This window comes from Oncorhynchus mykiss, chromosome 6 (genome assembly GCF_057628025.1).
Source record: "Oncorhynchus mykiss isolate SJ-2025 chromosome 6, ASM5762802v1, whole genome shotgun sequence".
In the NCBI taxonomy this organism is placed as follows: domain Eukaryota; kingdom Metazoa; phylum Chordata; class Actinopteri; order Salmoniformes; family Salmonidae; genus Oncorhynchus; species Oncorhynchus mykiss.
This window is the reverse complement of record NC_143027.1, coordinates 50,525,507-50,539,655: the sequence shown is the minus strand read 5'-3', so window position 1 is coordinate 50,539,655 and position 14,149 is coordinate 50,525,507. Positions and strand designations below refer to the sequence as shown.

Genomic DNA, 14,149 nt, shown 5'->3' with positions numbered 1-14,149 from the left:
CTGTATTGTCTTTCATGAGGTCCCAAACATGAAACAAAACAGAAGTTGGCTTCTCCACCGACCATTTACACATTCTCCAAAACATGGATATTGTTCAGTTCTCAAATTCTGTGATGTAGTAGAAGTTCCATTGTTCTACTGTGAAACTCTCTCGCTCAATACTGCATGCCCAGGGGGAGAGTCTCCGGCAGGAATTTATGACCTGAGATAACAGAACCTAGGTGTAGGAGAGAGCAAGAGAGAGGGAGAAGCCACGATCTATACCCAGAAAGGGCCACGTCATGACAGTCCCCCCCCCCTGGGGGTTTGGATCTTGTGATTATCCTGCAAGTTACAAATCAACATAAAAATAATGACCATGTGATGTCTTGTTTGTAGATCGTTGCAGTCCCCCTCTGGTGGTTGAACTTGGTAGGCTCTCTGAAAGCGGAGCAGTCCACCACAAGGATGGTCAGTGGATGTCCGGTTTGGGATCGCCGTTCTAGACCTGTCGTCTGGTTGTCCAGACTGGAAGATCTGGGCAGTAACGTAGGCAGATGTTATCAGCGCACAAACACTCACAAAATATATAATTCCATGAATTCCCCAATAAGCGGCGTTGTGGCACGAAGTGATGGTTGTATGGGGACATTGTTTATGGCTCTATCACTTCCTAAGTGTCTCAGGAACTGAACTGAAAAGGAATGAAAGCATAAACAAACAAAAGATATACAAAAAATAGTTCTCACACCAAAATCATCTAAATGGACTGAATTCTATCTACGTCCAATGTCCTGACAAAATGACCCTATCATGGCATTGTCTCTAATGTCATGTCTAGGGTTTTCCTACGTGGTGTGTTGCTTAGGCACTATCCTAAGTTGATAACAGTTGAAATTGGAAGTTTACATACACTTAGGTTGGAGTCATTAAAACTTGTTTTTCAACCACTCCACAAATGTCTTGTTAACAAACTATAGTTTTGGCAAGTTGGTTAGGGCATCTACTTTGTGCATGACACAAGTCATTTTTCCAACAATTGTTAACAGACAGATTATTTCACTTATAATTCACTGTATCAAAGATCCAGTGGGTCAGAAGTTTACATACACCAAGTTGACTGTGCCTTTAAACAGTTTGGAAAATTGCAGAAAATTATGTCTATGTAGACCTCCACAAGTCTGGTTCATCCTTAGGAGCAATTTCCAAACGCCTGAAGGTACCACGTTCATCTGTACAAACAATAGCACGCAGGTATAAATACCATGGGACTACGCAGCAGTCATACCGCTCAGGAAGGAGACGCGTTCTGTCCCCTAGAGATGAACATACTTTGGTGCGAAAAGTGCAAATCAATCACAGAACAACAGCAAAGGACTTTGTGAAGATGCTTGAGGAAACAGGTACAGAAGTATATATATCCACAGTAAAATGAGTTTGATATCGACATAACCTGAAAGGCCGCTCAGCAAGGAAGAAGCCACTGCTCCAAAGCAGCCATAGAAAAACAGACTATGGTTTGCAACTGCACATGGGGACAAAGATCAAACTTTTTGGAGAAATGTCCTCTTGTCTGATGAAATAAAAATAGAACTGTTTGGCCATAATGACCATTATGTTTGGAAGAAAAAGGGGAGGTTTGCAAGCCAAAGAACACCATCAAGCACAGGGGTGACAGCATCATGTTGTGGGGGTGCTTTGATGCAGGAGGGACTGGTGCACTTCACAAAATAGATGGCATCACGAGGAAAGAAAATTATGTGGATATACTGAAGCAACATCTCAAGACATCAGAAAGGAAGATAATGCTTGGTTGCAAATGGGTCTTCCAACTGAACAATGACCCCAAGCATACTTACAAAGTTGTGGCAAAATGGCTTAAGGACAACAAAGTCAAGGTACTGGAGTGGCCATCACAAAGCCCTGACCTCAATCCCATAGAAAATTTGTGGGCAGAACTGAACAAGCGTGTGTGAATAAGGAGGCCTTCGAACCTGACTCAGTTACACCAGCTCTGTCAGGAGGAATGGGCCAAAATTCACCCAACTTATTGTGGGAAGCTTGTGGAAGGGTACCCAAAACGTTTGACCCAAGTTAAACAATTTAAAGGCAATGGTACCAAATTCTACTTGAGTGCATGTAAACTTCTGACCCACTGGGAATGTGATGAAAGAAATAAAAGCTAAAATATATAATTATCTCTACTATTATTCTGATGTTTCACATTCTTAAAATAAAGTGGTGATCCTAACTGACCTAAGACAGGGAATTTTTACTAGGATTACATGTCAGGAATTGTGAAAATCTGAGTTTAAATGTATTTGGCTAAGGTGTATGTAAACTTCTGACTACAACTGCACATCCACATAACCTACCATCTGTGGTGTGACTGTTAGCTAGCAAGCTACTTACCAGCATGCCAGCAAAAGAACACTGTGTTGTTACTGGATGCCATAGTGTAAACCCCCCCACATTCTGAAATTGCATATTTGTCTCCCCCAGTTTTATTTCATTGCACTGTGATACAAAACGCGGTGCCGGTGTGCGTTAGGACCATGCGGATGTCTCAGAGCAGTTGGGTAGGCTGTTTTCCGGTTTCAGCTGGCTGGATTTAGGACTGCATGGACACCACAGAGCGTGCTGACAGGCTGTGTGAAGGCAACGTTTCTGACAAGCTGGCATATAGGACCAGCATGGGAGAGATGGACAAAAGACAGCTGCTGTCTGTGTTGCGCTTTTTCTCCAAGTTGTAAAAGCAAGCATAGCAGAAACTGGCTACTCATTAGTTGACTGTTCTAACTGGCAAGGTAACTGCTGTTTGACAGAAACAATTGTGTATTCCCAGTGCTGAGCTAGTAGTAACTGACATATTACGTGAGCCAATGTTTCATCACCTCTTGACTGAAGTGAATGAACTACTAGCAGATCGTTAGCTAGCTAGTAGCTACCACAGCCAGTTCAGCTCTAGCTAGCCTCTCACTATCTCAGGTAGCAGTATCTAACAGGTGTTGAGTGTATGGAAATGTTTTGTAGCCATTGTTTTTTCCCATTTCAACAGAAGTCATTTGATAATGTATCATTAGCTAGAGCTTGCCAAAAGTTGGCTAACATTAGCTAGCTAGCACTATAACTTTAGCTATTATTTTTGTTCAATCACACTATACCTGAATCAAACGATGAAACCAGTTACCAAACGATTGAAGACCAATCTTCTGATGTTTTTTCAGCGCAATGTTAGTTTTTATTAGTCAGTATAGCAATGTAACGTTATTGATCTGACAGTTACCATAGCTAATTTCCTACTTTTCACACTGACATGGTAGAAACAGCTCCACAGGCTTCACTGTCATGATGCACATTCAGTACGCTATGCTCATTATGTTTTAGCAGGATAAGATGGTGACAGGTGTCCATGTAGGGTCAGAGAGACAGGGAAGACCAGTCTGCGGATGTCAGGTGAAATTTGCAGAATATAATAAAAATTTGTGAATGGATACAAAGTTCCACCTTGAGTTGATGGGTTACAGTCTGGGATCTGGGCTACAGTCTGGGATCTGGAAATATTGATTAATTCCAATTATTGAACCATTGATTCTATTCATGGATAATATCATGTATACATGTACACCAAGGTAGTTCTTTGCCATACCTCATCTGATCAGGATCAGATGGTGACAGGGGTCTCATCAGAGGCAGGCAGCCAGGGAAGGCCAGTCTGTAACAGCACAGAGGTGAACTTTTGCCGATACAACACTATTCTCCCTGTGCGTCAAACATTGGACAAGCAAGAAGCTTGAAAGATTGAAACTATTTTAAGGCAGTCGATTTAATTTCAAAACTGTATCAAGGGTTGATAGAGGCGAGTCCCGATGACATAAAACATGTAAAACAAAAATGTGAGGAAGACCTGGGAGATGTTATTGATGATGATTAATGGATACAGATATGTTAGAATGCTCAGTTATGTTCATATACTCTCAGACATAAATTAATGCAGTTTAAAACTTGTTTGGGATAGGGGGCAGTATTTTGACATCCGGATTAAAGCGTTCCCAAAGTAAACTGCCTGTTACTCAGGCCCAGAAGCTAGCATAAGCATATATTGGTAGATTTGCATAGAAAACACTCTAAAGTTTCTAAAACTGTTCAAATTATGTCTGCGAGTATAACAGAGCTGATATGGCATGCAAAACCCCGAGGACAAAGCATCCCCCCCCCCCCCCCCCAAAAGAATTCAGCCTACTACTATTTTCAATGGCTATCACTTTTATTATAAGGCAAAGTCCTCCCAGATTGCAGTTCCTAGGGCTTCCACTAGATGTCAGTCTTTAGAAAGAGTTTCAGGCTGGTTTTTGGAAAAATTAGCCAGAAATGTACGTTTTTCTAGGTGGCTCCCATTTTGGCTGTAGTGTTTCCAAGCGCGTGAATGAGAGCGCTCTTTGGTATTTTTCTCCGGTAAAGACAATAACGATTCTCAGTCTTAAATTTTATAGTTTATTTACGTATTAGGGTACCTAAGGTTTGATTATGAACGTTGTTTGACTTGTTTGGAAAAGTCTATTAGTAACGTTTGCGATTCATTTTGTATGCATTTTGATGGAAGGAAACTGGGTGGATTATTGACTGAAGCGCGCCAGCTAAACTGAGTTATGGATATAAAGAAGGACATTATCGAACAGAAGGACCATTTGTGATGTTACTGTGACCTTTTGGAGTACCAACAGAAGAAGGTCAAAGGTAAGGTATTTATTAAATCGCTATCTGACTTTAGTGTTGCACCTGCCTGGTTGAAATATGTTTTTCATGTGTTTGTATGCGGGGCACTGTCCTCAGATAATCGCATGGTTTGCTTTCACCGTAAAGCCTTTTTGAAATCTGACACAGCGGCTGGATTAACAAGTTAAGCTTTATTTTGATGTATTACACTTGTGATTTTATGAAAGTTAAATATTTATAATACTGTAGTTTGAATTACGCTTTCTGCAATTTCACCGGATTTTGTCGAGGTGTTCCGCTAACGGCACACCTTTCCCAAAGAGGTTCTAACTTCATACAATTCTACTCATTTTGCGATGGGGTGAAGAGAAATGTTTGCAGTTTTTAAAACGTTATCGGAGTGAGAGTGGCAAACAAAATTAATGGAGGCTCTCTGGTCTGTAATTGGACCATGATTACTACAAGTTTAGATATCTAAACATTTTTTGCTGACATGGACTTATTGAGTGACTGTCAGTGACTTACAAAACAAGAGAAAATCTGCTGATGCACAACCAAATGACGAAATTGCACCTAGTATATTCTACTATTCTAACTCTCAACGGTAATGGGACCCCAAATTAGTTATTTAATAATAAATGATCCGGGGGCCTACGAAAGGGCCGCTAGTTGCCCATACCTGTGTATTTCATTTTTCTGTCATTCTGCAAAGAGCAGGCCTTACAAAGTGTTAGTGTAGGAAGAATATAATATCTGAATATATATCTGGATCAGTAAGAACCAGACGTTTGCAAATGAATTCACATTTAAAAAAAATTTAACAGGGGACTACATCTGGTTGGTGTGGTCATCTTTGATTTAGATGGAGCCATATATTTACATGTAGCCATAAAGGTATGGCTTTGGCTCCATAGCTGCTCCAAAGAATTGAGTCTCACAAAGCCTTACAGATTGCCATTTATTCAATTTGCCTACAAGGTTGTTAACCATTGTAATGAATATAATGTCAAACATTTATGCATAAAAATCTGTTAATTTAGAATATAAAAAGACTATATAAATAGTATATATAAAAAGACTGAAGTGAATGAACTACTAGCAGATCGTTAGCTAGCTAGTAGCTACCACAGCCAGTTCAGCTCTAGCTAGCCTCTCACTATCTCAGGTAGCAGTATCTAACAGGTGTTGTGTGTATGGAAATGTTTTGTAGCCATTGTTTTTTCCCATTTCAACAGAAGTCATTTGATAATGTATCATTAGCTAGAGCTTGCCAAAAGTTGGCTAACATTAGCTAGCTAGCACTATAACTTTAGCTATTATTTTTGTTCAATCACACTATACCTGAATCAAACGATGAAACCAGTTACCAAACGATTGAAGACCAATCTTCTGATGTTTTTTCAGCGCAATGTTAGTTTTTATTAGTCAGTATAGCAATGTAACGTTATTGATCTGACAGTTACCATAGCTAATTTCCTACTTTTCACACTGACATGGTAGAAACAGCTCCACTGTCATGATGCACATTCAGTACGCTATGCTCATTATGTTTTAGCAGGATAAGATGGTGACAGGTGTCCATGTAGGGTCAGAGAGCCAGGGAAGACCAGTCTGCGGATGTCAGGTGAAATTTGCAGAATATAATAAAAATTAGTGAATGGATACAAAGTTCCACCTTGAGTTGATGGGTTACAGTCTGGGATCTGGGCTACAGTCTGGGATCTGGAAATATTGATTAATTCCAATTATTGAACCATTGATTCTATTCATGGATAATATCATGTATAAATGTACACCAAGGTAGTTCTTTGCCATACCTCATCTGATCAGGATCAGATGGTGACAGGGGTCTCATCAGAGGCAGGCAGCCAGGGAAGGCCAGTCTGTAACAGCACAGAGGTGAACTTTTGCCGATACAACACTATTCTCCCTGTGCGTCAAACATTGGACAAGCAAGAAGCTTGAAAGATTGAAACTATTTTAAGGCAGTCGATTTAATTTCAAAACTGTATCAAGGGTTGATAGAGGCGAGTCCCGATGACATAAAACATGTAAAACAAAAATGTGAGGAAGACCTGGGAGATGTTATTGATGATGATTAATGGATACAGATATGTTAGAATGCTCAGTTATGTTCATATACTCTCAGACATAAATTAATGCAGTTTAAAACTTGTTTGGGATAGGGGGCAGTATTTTGACATCCGGATTAAAGCGTTCCCAAAGTAAACTGCCTGTTACTCAGGCCCAGAAGCTAGCATAAGCATATATTGGTAGATTTGCATAGAAAACACTCTAAAGTTTCTAAAACTGTTCAAATTATGTCTGCGAGTATAACAGAGCTGATATGGCATGCAAAACCCCGAGGACAAAGCATCCCCCCCCCCCAAAAGAATTCAGCCTACTACTATTTTCAATGGCTATCACTTTTATTATAAGGCAAAGTCCTCCCAGATTGCAGTTCCTATGGCTTCCACTAGATGTCAGTCTTTAGAAAGAGTTTCAGGCTGGTTTTTGGAAAAATTAGCCAGAAATGTACGTTTTTCTAGGTGGCTCCCATTTTGGCTGTAGTGTTTCCAAGCGCGTGAATGAGAGCGCTCTTTGGTATTTTTCTCCGGTAAAGACAATAACGATTCTCAGTCTTAAATTTTATAGTTTATTTACGTATTAGGGTACCTAAGGTTTGATTATGAACGTTGTTTGACTTGTTTGGAAAAGTCTATTAGTAACGTTTGCGATTCATTTTGTATGCATTTTGATGGAAGGAAACTGGGTGGATTATTGACTGAAGCGCGCCAGCTAAACTGAGTTATGGATATAAAGAAGGACATTATCGAACAGAAGGACCATTTGTGATGTTACTGTGACCTTTTGGAGTACCAACAGAAGAAGGTCAAAGGTAAGGTATTTATTAAATCGCTATCTGACTTTAGTGTTGCACCTGCCTGGTTGAAATATGTTTTTCATGTGTTTGTATGCGGGGCACTGTCCTCAGATAATCGCATGGTTTGCTTTCACCGTAAAGCCTTTTTGAAATCTGACACAGCGGCTGGATTAACAAGTTAAGCTTTATTTTGATGTATTACACTTGTGATTTTATGAAAGTTAAATATTTATAATACTGTAGTTTGAATTACGCTTTCTGCAATTTCACCGGATTTTGTCGAGGTGTCCCGCTAACGGCACACCTTTCCCAAAGAGGTTCTAACTTCATACAATTCTACTCATTTTGCGATGGGGTGAAGAGAAATGTTTGCAGTTTTTAAAACGTTATCGGAGTGAGAGTGGCAAACAAAATTAATGGAGGCTCTCTGGTCTGTAATTGGACCATGATTACTACAAGTTTAGATATCTAAACATTTTTTGCTGACATGGACTTATTGAGTGACTGTCAGTGACTTACAAAACAAGAGAAAATCTGCTGATGCACAACCAAATGACGAAATTGCACCTAGTATATTCTACTATTCTAACTCAACGGTAATGGGACCCCAAATTAGTTATTTAATAATAAATGATCCGGGGGCCTACGAAAGGGCCGCTAGTTGCCCATACCTGTGTATTTCATTTTTCTGTCATTCTGCAAAGAGCAGGCCTTACAAAGTGTTAGTGTAGGAAGAATATAATATCTGAATATATATCTGGATCAGTAAGAACCAGACGTTTGCAAATGAATTCACATTTAAAAAAAATTTAACAGGGGACTACATCTGGTTGGTGTGGTCATCTTTGATTTAGATGGAGCCATATATTTACATGTAGCCATAAAGGTATGGCTTTGGCTCCATAGCTGCTCCAAAGAATTGAGTCTCACAAAGCCTTACAGATTGCCATTTATTCAATTTGCCTACAAGGTTGTTAACCATTGTAATGAATATAATGTCAAACATTTATGCATAAAAATCTGTTAATTTAGAATATAAAAAGACTGAGTAATTGTTTGTGTGCCGGGGTGCTAAATGATCATAGCTTGGAATGGTTATGTAAATGTGGAAATTACATTGCTGTTTTGTCACTGTTGTGCATTGATAAATCACAGTAAAAGGCAGTGAAAATACATATTCATCTTTGAAACACATAGGGCATCCCCTCAATGTATTCATCTTCCATTTATTATTGTAAATTAAAAAAGGTTATTTAATCATACTTTTATGGACATTTCAAACTCACCAAATTCAGTTGGACATAAACTTGCATCACAACTGCATTGAATAAGAAAATGTACATACATTGATAATCCCTTCTAAATGTGATTCTAGTAAGGAAGCATTTAAATACAATTGGATCCTTGGGCAAGAAAGGTAGTAACAAGGGAATGGATGCAGGAATAGTTTACAGATATAAAACAAAATATTACCATAGTTTATAGTCAGACAAGGGACATCAAAGTTTTTCCTCATATTCAAGTGTCTCCTCGACACGCCTACTACCACTGACGGCCATTTTCGGCTCAAGGGGAGCTCTTATATTACAGGAAGTATTTTTTATACCCACATTGTAGGTGGGATACTTCTTGTATGTAGTTTATGTGTTGCAGGGAACCATGGGAGACTGGAGAGGAGAACCGGGACTCAGTTGTTCTCAAAGAGGGAGAGTAGGTCATCATTGCTGTTGTTCGGTAAATCGGGGGGACCAAGGTAAGACAGTAGCTCATCTGGATTTGTCAATTCAGGAAGTAACTGTAGAGGAGAGAGAGAAATCAGAATCCCTAAAGATGTACGTACAACAACAGGTACTGCGCTCATTAACACATTGTGCCTCGCTCATCAATCAATCATTCACAGTTCAAAATAGTCATCAACATTAGCATATGAGCACTGTCTTGCACATTTTTTTTGTAGCTCAGATTTTTTTTCTTTGGCATAAATGTACATCTGTATATAAATGTATGCACTCACTACTGTAAGTCGCTCTGGATATTGTAAATGTAAAATCGGTCCGAGACCACTTGTATGCAAATTTCCTTGCAGACAGGGCTCTAAATTAACTTTTTTCATTGGTAGCACATATATTTGTTTTAATTGATTGAGATATAGCATACTGGGCGAATATGAATTCTAGCTACTTTTGAAGCATGTTGTGCACAAAGAAACTAATATTTAACTCTGTAAAGACATATGTTTGTTATGAAAATTTATACAAAAACCTGTCATTGAAATTACAAAGTCATTTGTGGAATATTAGGTTTCTACATTGTGTAAAAGCTCTACCTATTGAGATGCATTACATTGAAAGTATTTCAAGTTTGTGAGTGAGGACATGCAAAAGATCAGTCCTTCATTCTTTGATTTTCTAAAGAAGCCATGTCTTTTCCTTTCTTTCTGTGCCCCCAGATGTTTAGAAGTACTGGTAAAGTTACCAGGTTGTTAACTAGCTGAGGTAACATGACTGATTGTTTGTCCTTTAAGAGCAAATTCTTATTTACAAGGACAGCCTACTCCTTCCTCCCCGTCTGGGAATTGAACCCCGGTCTCCCTTGTGCCCGCACGACACAGGGATTATTTAGCTAAATAGCCCAGTACTGTGTAGCCTGCTCCAGACGGTCACGTTGTACAGCTTCATATTTTCCTTTCCATCCTAACGGAAACTGGGAGTCTCGTGAGTGAAAACATCCGAAGATCAAAGGTAAACGATTAATTTGATTGCTTTTCTGATTTTCATGACCAAGCTTCCTGCTGCTAGCTGGACATAATGCAATGCTAGGCTAGGCTATCGATAAACTTACACAAACGCTTGTCTTGCTATCGCTGTAAAGCATAATTTCGAAATCTGAAAGGACAGGGTGATTAACAAAAGGCTAAGCTGAGTTTCGCTATATTTCACTTGTGATTTCATGAATATGAATATTTTCTAGTAAGATTATTTGACCGTTGCGCTATGCTAATTAGTGTAGTTGCTGACAATTCTCCTGGATCCGGGATGGGTAGTTATACGGATACTATTATTCGTCTTAAATTTGATTGTTTATTTAGATATTAGAGTAGCTGAGGATTAATTAGAAACATCGTTTGACTTGTTTGGACGAAATTTACCGGTAACTTTTTGAATTCGTTTGTATGCACGTTGAACAAGTGGGTTACTAAAATTGATGGTGCCTACTAAACAGACCTTTTGGGATATAAAGAAGGACTTTATCAAACAAAACAACCATTCATTGTGTAGCTGGGACCCACTAAGAGCATAACAATTTCACTGGATCTCTGCAATGGATGTTGTCGTAGTGGAACGCAGGCGGGACACCGATCCCAAAGAGGTTCTGACTTGCCTAGTTTAATAAAGGTTCCACTAAGAGCATAACATTTCTACACCCTAATTGTAGTCGAACCAATACCCAAACTGAAATTCAGTGAAAATGAAAATCTCATTGACTTATCAAGACCAGTCCCCCTGCTTCTCAGAACAGCACAAAACGGTGCTCAAATAGTCGTAGGCTATTGCTTCAAATCCTATTGCTTCTAACTTCAATATGCTCTTTAAAACAGTATAAGATACATGTTTGAGGAATTTTAAATTATGAGAATTCTGTTGTTTTTAATTTGGCGCCCTGCACTTTCACTGGCTGTTGTCATATCGATCCCTTTATCGGGATTTAAGCCCTAAGAAGTTAAATAAATAAAAACCTACACCACTTAACAGCACACTCAACACTAGTGAGAATCATGTCGCCTACGGTTGGCCTACAGTATATAGAAAAATATGATATGACTCTCCGCCAATAATTATATATATAGAGGATTGGAGGATTCTAAATTAAAACCAAAAGCCGGCTCATGGGTCTCACGCAGGCGGTACGTGTATAGAACCTGCAACTGTTTGCACTGTGGGAGGCCCCATTCACAAAGATTCAAAATACAGAGAGGTGATGGTAAAGGTATATTGTCCTGCTAATATCCCATAATGGGCTATTATAATACTGTACATGTCCAGGTGAGGATAACCAAAACATTTCTTTATATAAGACTATCAAAAATAACCTTATTTAATTTAATCCAAAGCCATGAATGAGTGAGTCACTCAGCTTTATGTAGGTGCCGGCTTTATGACTGTGCCATCAACTTGACGATATTTGAGGTTATTTAGTTGTTTTTTTTTAAACGAAAGTGAACGATTGTAATCTGAATAAAGGCCAAAATAATATTTGTAAAGGCCAAAACATTTATTTCTGTTTTTAGAGGGAGAGAAATGCTGGGCCAATTGTGTGACGCCCTATGGGACTCCCAATTCACGGTCAGATGTGATACATAATAATACTTTTTGTGGTATTATTCGTTTTGTCTTTTCCGGTGGATTAAACTGAAATTGCAACCAATCACGGCCGGTTGAGATACAGCCACCCTAACATTGAAATACATTTAACAATAGAATTCTCCCCTTACCCTCCTAGGCAAGTCTATTGTCCAGCTACCTGCTAATAGCCATAATGGCACTGTACAACGTGACCGTGTGTGTTCGAAATATTATTTTCCAGTAAGCAACAATTTGTTAACCTTCAGTAGATAACTTTGTTCCAATATTTCTGTAATTCAGTAATATTTATTCCCATTGTAATTCATTATGGATCCATAACCAAATAAACATCTGTATTTTTATCATTAATTTTATTAACGAAAGCACAAAGATTCCATTATTAGTTACATTGTTTTAGTTTGAACGTGCAGACTGGCACTAAGAACAGCGGGAATGTTTCCCTAATCAGCGCCATTATTAGTGCAATGCGCTTAAAGTGTTGCTCTGTGCTACCCAGTGTGGTGGGGATCCACCTCCCTCCCCCACGCTTTCAATGATTTTACGGAGTGATTTGTTATTCGTCCTTATCTCTGGGACACTAAAAGCCATCCAGGCTGCTCATGTCTGTTGAGGCTCTAAAGATCTTATCACTCTCCTATCTTAGACACATAGGCTGTGAGAACTTTTAATGCTTTATGAAAGCCAAGTACCCCTTATCTCTCATGTAAGATTGCCTCCCCCTAGCTTGGTTAAGCAGCTTTTTGTGTAGATTAAGTATTTAAAGACTGTAATTGTAAAATCTTTGAGATCCTTTCCGGTATATCCTGAGAATTCCTTTCCGGTATATCCTGGAGGTTACTTTCTGGGTTCATCCTGAAAGTGATCTTCCTTCCAATTGCTTGAATAAACCTCTTATTGCTGATAAATGAGTTCTGCCTGATACCTCTGAGTTTTCCTCAACAACATAATACAATATAATGTGTATTACACATTACGCAGTGCAAAAGTATTATGAATAGTGCAAAACTTAACATACTACGAAATTGTTGCCCTATTTATGAACAAGTTGATGAATGAGGGCCATTGTGTAGCAGCTTTGCATAAGTTGGAACCAAGACTGTTCTCAGGGCAGGACTAGTTGATATATTCGAGTCGCCTCCCAAGTGGCGCAGCAGTCTAAAACAATGCAAAATACCCCCTTTTCTCCCCAATTTCGCGACATTTAATTGGTAGTTACAGTCTTGTTCCATCGCTGCAACTCCCGTACGGACTCGGGAGAGGCAAAGGTCGAGAGCCATGCATCCTGCCAAGACACACGGTTTCTTGACACACTGTTCGCTTAACCTGGAAGCCAGCCACCAATGTGTCAGAGGAAACAATGTACAACTGGCGACCGTGTCAGCATGCATGCGCCCGGCCTGCCATAGGAGTCGCTAGAGCGCATTGGGACAAGGACATCCTGGCCGGCCAAACCCTCCCCTAATCCAGGTGACGCTGGGCCAATTGTGCATCGCCTTATGGGTCTCCTGGTCTCGGCCAGCTGAGACACAGCCTGGCATCGAACCCGGATCTGTAGTGATGACTCAAGCACTGCAGTGCCTTAGACTGCTGCGCCACTCGGAAGGCTCCACATCTGGAACAATATTTACATTTTACCTAGCCCGTTTCCTAACCTTAACCTAATACCAAAAAGTAACTTCTGCTAGTCCAAACCGGCAGACCTGCCCTGAAAACAGTCTTGGTTTCCACTGATGCGATACACAAATTGTGTACAGTGTGAATGTAAATGTAGTGTAGCAATGCACTGCGTAGCTAGGTCATGAAGTCAGCGAATTAAAATGTTGCTACTCACATCCAAGGAAGGCTCTGGCACCTCTGAGCAAGCGGGGCCCCCTAACCCAAAGGAGCTTTCTGTGTGTAGTCTGGTGTTTTGGGAGGGATTGCGAGGCTGCATCATGGGTGCCCCTGGTCCCCCGAGGTGTGAGATGCTATGGAGGCCTTGATGCTGCTGATGCTGGAGAGAACTGTGGGAGGAGTCCATGCGGCCAGAATGGGGAATCTGAGGTGAAAAGAATTATAAGTATTATAAGCTCCTGCATAACACGTCTGTGCCACATCAACGTATAATATGCTTTGGTGTGTTAGAAGTAAAATAAAGTTTTATAACAAGCCAATTCAACTCAAATACAACTACCCTTCCAAAGTGTCATGCTCCTTTCAATTAGAA

At 39.8% G+C, this 14,149-nt stretch overlaps 1 protein-coding gene across 4 annotated transcripts in view; it reads right to left on the bottom strand.

Moving 5' to 3' along the window:
• Positions 1 to 8,515: 8,515 nt before the first annotated feature.
• The window catches only part of LOC110526111 (zinc finger MIZ domain-containing protein 2), a 76,137-nt gene continuing 70,503 nt past the window's right edge, over positions 8,516 to 14,149 (bottom strand). For all 4 annotated transcript variants that reach the window (XM_021606739.3, XM_036980390.2, XM_090238157.1 and 1 more), the window contains 2 exons: positions 13,775 to 13,981; positions 8,516 to 9,374 (listed from right to left, as the gene is read on the bottom strand). In XM_021606739.3, coding sequence (XP_021462414.2) covers positions 9,267 to 9,374; positions 13,775 to 13,981 — 315 coding nt within the window. In that variant the 3' untranslated portion in view covers positions 8,516 to 9,266. The remainder of the gene's footprint in view (positions 9,375 to 13,774; positions 13,982 to 14,149) is intronic.